A 5,558-nucleotide genomic window follows, 5' to 3' on the forward strand; every position below is an offset into this window, starting at 1 on the left:
ATGTGTGATATGTTATGTGATTGATCTTGTTTAGACGATAGTACGTGTTGAAGTGATAAGAACGTAGGCATGTTAGGGTGGTCAAGAATATGATGATAAGATGATGAGACGTGTTGTGAATGATAAGTGAAAGATGTAAGAATAAGTACGAATAAGGGATCATATAGAGAGTCTAAGGAAAGTAGGTGGGGTAGTAGTCCACGCTAGGTGTCCATAGGAGATGTGGCGAATCCACATGAATATGGAAGCACCCATAGGAGATGTGGCCAATCCACATGAATATGGGGTAGAAGCCTAGTGGGGGGCTACCCACTGAGGAAAAGAGGAAAAGATGAAAAGATGAAAAGGATGTGCATTGTAGGGTCTTTAGTTCATGTCGGGTAGTATGGGATTCTGTGTAATAGATCTTATTAGCTCATGACTTGTGATTGTTTGCTCTTCCTGAGCTGAGTTCTTGGGTTCCTAGAACCTGCCCTCACTGAGTATTGTGTACTCACCCCTCTTTTTACAGGTATGGCCGAGAGGGAGCGGGAGTAGATGTCCGTATTGTGCAAGTGTTTTCTCGAGTCTTTCATTTTGGACTCTTTTCTTTCAACCATTTCTTCTTAAGTTTTATTCGACATTCAGTTTTTACTTGAGTTCGGTTTTATGTAAGACAGTTTGAGTTTTAATAAGAGCTTTTGAACGAAAAGGTTTGGGTTAAAGTATTTGATAAGGTTCATCGGGCCAAGGCCGTTACAATTGGTATCAGAGCCAGGTTAAACCCACCCGGTGCTGTCCCGGGTGGGTAGGGAAGGGTCGGGTAGAAGTAGGAAAAAAAAACGGGTTTCAAAAGAATTTCTTCCGAACGTTTTTTTTAAAGTGTTTCAAAGAGGAGTCTCTTTCTTTAAAAAAAAAAAAAAAAAAAAAATGCACCACTCGGACGGAACTCCTAGCTCACTCGGTGGACAATAGAATACGAGAAGAACTGTGGCTAATACTCCTTCACTTGTCAACAGGATGCCTCCCAAGAATGCCAGAGTTGCAAGGCCAGCTGCGGCCAACCAGAGAGCGACACGACGGGTCACCAGGTCCGCGTCTCAAGCCTCCAGTGAGGCAGAAAGCCGAAGAGAGGGCGCACCCGAGAATGAGAACCCAGTGGAAATGCCGAACGTGGCAAATGCAGCGCTCCTGGCAGAACTGCAAAGATACCGCGACGCCTATGGGGGTCAACTGCCCAATGGTGAAGCCGCCGCAGAGGCGGGGGACAACCCCATACCACCTGGGGCGGCCCAGAATCCGCCACCACCGCCTCCACCCCCGGCAGCGCCTGCGGTGGTGCACGCCCCAGGACCCAACTACTGGGACATGCTGAGACACATGAAGAGTATGCAGACGGAGTTTTTCAATGGAAAGGCCGACGCGATTGTCGCGGATAACTGGAGACGTCAACTCGAGAGGAACTTCGCTTCTGCAAGGTGCCCACCGGAGTTCCGTAGGGACCTGGCTGCTCACTATCTTAAGGACGACGCACTAGTGTGGTGGGACCAAGTGGTCGAAAGGTCACACGGGATACGACTGACCTGGGATGATTTCCTGGAAGCATTCAATGGGAAGTACTTTCCCTTAGAAGCCATGGACGCGATGGAAAGCAAGTTTCAGGACATCCGTCAAGGGTCAAGGAATGTACGAGACTACGGGGACGAGTTCAACCGACTTCGGAGATTTGCGGGTCACTACTTGAGTGATCACGACTTAATCCGCCGTTTCCTCAAAGGTATGAGAGTGGAACTGAGGAATAGCTGCAACGTGAGGGACTATCGTGATGTCCATGAGCTGATTGAGAAAGCCGCAGAACAAGAATCAGGGCTCGAGGAAGAGCGGAAACAGAACCAGAACTCCCAGAACCGGGGTGCCAAACGGCCCCGGGATGCACAGCCCGCGGCTGAGCCTGCTCCGTTAAGGCCCGCATGTGAAAGGTGTGGACGATTCCATGCGGGGGAGTGCAGGATGGGAGCATGTTTCTCCTGCGGCGAGCGCGGCCATATAGCGAAGGATTGCCCGAAGGAGAGACAAGGCCAACGCAGGCGCTGTTACCGCTGCGGCCAGGAGGGACATCTGGCGTGGGAGTGCCCAACACTCCAAAGAGGAAACGCGGAAGGGGCACAACCCCAACAGTAGAGGGGGCAAGCCGCAGGGGCAAGAGCGTACGCCGTCGAGGGTCGCGAAGGAGCCGAACCGATCGTGGGTATGTTTTGATTTAACATTACGATTATGTTTTATGAAAAGAACTGTAGTAGTCGTGTAGCTTAGCGTTAGTGTTGTGTAGGGTCTGTCGCGGTCGGAGGAGTGACAGCGTTCACTCTCTTCGACACCGGGGCAACTCACAGTTTTGTAAGCCCTAGATTTACACGTGAGTGGGACTTTAAAGGGAACTTCAACACCATGGTGACGGGAGTCGAGACGGCAGGAACAGAGAAAATGGCCACGAGGGGAAGATATGAAGAAGTACCGGTGATCCTCGCAGGTGTGAATTTACCCGGAGACCTGCTGGAGTTAGAACTGGGGCGTTACGAGGTGATCTTGGGAATGGATTGGCTAGCACAACACAGAGCCGTGGCCGAGTGTGCCAAAGCATGCGTTAGGATTCCGCTTGATGGGAGGCAAATCGTGTACAGAGGAATGAGAACTAGGACCGGAATAACTGTGGTGTCGATGGCCCATGCTGAAGAAGCAATCCGGAAAGGAGGAGAAGCCTTTTTAGCCACTATTGAAATGGTGGGTGAGACCAAAGCGCCAGATCTGGGAAGTATTCATGTAGCAGCAGAGTATGCCGATGTGTTCGAACCATTACGCGGACCCCCACCTCAACGAAATAACGCTTTTACGATTGAGCTAGAACCCGGAACCGCACCGGTTTCCAGGGCCCCCTACCGTTTGGCGCCTGCAGAGATGGCCGAACTGAAGAAACAACTGGAAGAACTAGTGGAAAAGGGGTTCATACGTCCGAGTAGCTCGCCTTGGGGGGCGCCGGTACTCTTTGTAAAGAAGAAGGATGGGAGCCTTCGACTGTGCATCGACTACCGGGGATTGAACAAAGTGACCGTTAAAAATAAGTATCCCCTACCCCGTATAGACGAACTTATGGATCAGCTGGAGGGAGCCACCTGGTTCTCAAAGATCGACCTTGCTTCAGGTTATCACCAAATCCCTATTCACGAAGGAGATATTAGGAAGACAGCTTTTCGTACCCGGTACGGACACTACGAATTCGTAGTAATGCCCTTTGGGCTGACGAACGCGCCGGCAGCTTTCATGGGGCTAATGAATGATATTTTCAGAGATTATCTGGACCAGTGTGTGATTGTCTTCATCGACGATATCTTAATTTACTCCAAGAGCCGGGAGGACCACAGACGCCATTTGGGTATCGTACTGGACAAGTTAAGGGAGCATGGGTTATATGCTAAGCTTAGCAAGTGTAGTTTCTGGCAACGTAAGATTGGGTTTCTAGGACATGTGATCTCCGAAGCAGGGATAGCGGTGGACCCCGAGAAGATCACCGCGATCACGAAATGGCCAACACCAGGTAACGCAACAGAAGTACGAAGTTTCCTCGGGTTGGCGGGATACTACCGCAAGTACGTTTTAGGGTTCGCCACAATAGCCAGGCCACTCACCCGCCTTACGGGCAAGGAGGTTAGGTTCGAATGGACAGAGGCGTGCGAGGAGGGATTCAAACAACTAAAGGACATGCTGACTAGAGCCCCAGTACTGGTCCTACCTAGACCAGGGGTGCCATTTGTGGTCTACACCGACGCCTCCGGGGTCGGAGTGGGGTGCGTACTCATGCAGGAAGGAAGAGTGATCGCCTACGCGTCCAGACAACTGCGGAAACACGAGTCTAATTACCCGACACATGATTTAGAGCTAGCGGCAGTGGTATTCGCATTAAAAATCTGGAGATCGTATCTATATGGGAGAAGGTACAAATTTTCACGGACCACCAGAGTTTGAAATATGTGTTCACTCAAGGAGATCTGAACCTACGGCAGCGCAGGTGGATGGAACTGCTAGCAGATTACGACCTGGTCATCGATTACCACCCCGGGAAGGCAAACCTGGTGGCAGATGCCTTAAGCCGAAGGAAATCAGACATCTCCGGAGCAAAGGAAACTCAGGAACTTGCCACAGCCTTAACAAAACTGCACCTCTGTGCGACGACCGTGAACGAAGAGGGCGCCGGGTTAGAGGTTGTGGAACAAGCCGACCTGCTGAGTCGAATCAGTAAGGCCCAGGAAACGGACTCCACACTCCAAAAGATGGTCGACAAGGAGGTGAGCGGGTACCGTACGGCTGGGAATGGTACTATCATGTTTAAAGGCCGAGTGTGCGTACCACAGGGAGGGAACTTGAGGGACGAATTACTGGCACAGGCTCATCAATCACGATTCGCAATTCACCCGGGACGGACAAAAATGTACCAAGATCTGAAGCGGTACTACCACTGGGAAGGAATGAAGAGAGATGTCGCTTTGTGGATAGCCCGGTGTCAGACCTGTCAGCTGGTTAAGGCGGAACGCGGAGTTCCAGGAGGACTGCTGCAGGAGTTACCCTTACCACAATGGAAATGGGATATGGTGACAATGGATTTCGTCACGGGGCTACCGCGGACCACGAAAAACAAGGACGCTATATGGGTGATAGTAGACCGCCTGACAAAGACGGCTCATTTCCTACCTATACGAACCACCGATAAGACTGAGGACTTAGCACGCGAGTACCTGAACGTCATAGTGAAGTTGCATGGGGTACCGGTAAGCATAGTATCTGACCGGGATCCGAAGTTTACCTCAACTTTCTGGCAGGCGTTTCAAAGAGCATTGGGAACCAAGGTTCGCCTTAGCACCGCGTATCATCCACAGACGGATGGACAGTCCGAGAGGACCATCCAAACACTCGAGGATATGTTGAGGGCGAGTGTTTTGGAATGGGGGGGTAAATGGAGCGAATATCTACCATTGGTGGAGTTCTCTTATAACAACAGCTACCATGCGAGCATTGAAATGTCCCCGTATGAAGCATTGTATGGACGACCCTGTAGGACCCCCTTATGTTGGACCGAAGTGGGGGAGGAACGAAATATGACCCCCGAACTAGTTGGAGAAACGATCAAGCAAGTAGAACTCCTCAGAGACAGACTGAAAACAGCACACGACCGCCAGAAGAGTTACGCCGACAAACACCGGAAGAAACTAGAGTTTGCAGTAGGGGATGAGGTGTACTTGAAAATGAGAACCTTTCGAGGGAATGACCCAAACCGAAAGTTGAAAAAGCTGAGACCCAGGTACATGGGCCCATACGTGATAAAGGAGAGGATCGGTGCAGTCGCGTATCGTCTGGTACTACCGCCGGAACTATCAGATTTCCATGACGTGTTTCACATCTCCGTGCTACGGAAGGTCATAAGAGAGCCTGAGCTGATCTTGCCGCACCTGCCTAAGGATGCGCAACGTAACTTGTCCTTGGTTAGCAAACCCATAAAGATTGTGGAGGAAAAGGAAATAAATAACCGGGGA

The 5,558-nt window shown here is 50.8% G+C and overlaps 1 protein-coding gene across 1 annotated transcript; it reads left to right on the forward strand.

Moving 5' to 3' along the window:
- Positions 1-999: 999 nt before the first annotated feature.
- Positions 1,000-2,160, forward strand: LOC117129805. The gene has a single exon (XM_033283045.1). The coding sequence runs from the start codon at positions 1,000-1,002 to the stop codon at positions 2,158-2,160; it is 1,161 nt and encodes a 386-aa protein (XP_033138936.1).
- Positions 2,161-5,558: the final 3,398 nt, after the last annotated feature.

Source organism: Brassica rapa, unplaced genomic scaffold (assembly GCF_000309985.2).
Source record: "Brassica rapa cultivar Chiifu-401-42 unplaced genomic scaffold, CAAS_Brap_v3.01 Scaffold0162, whole genome shotgun sequence".
Taxonomy (NCBI): Eukaryota; Viridiplantae; Streptophyta; class Magnoliopsida; order Brassicales; family Brassicaceae; genus Brassica; species Brassica rapa.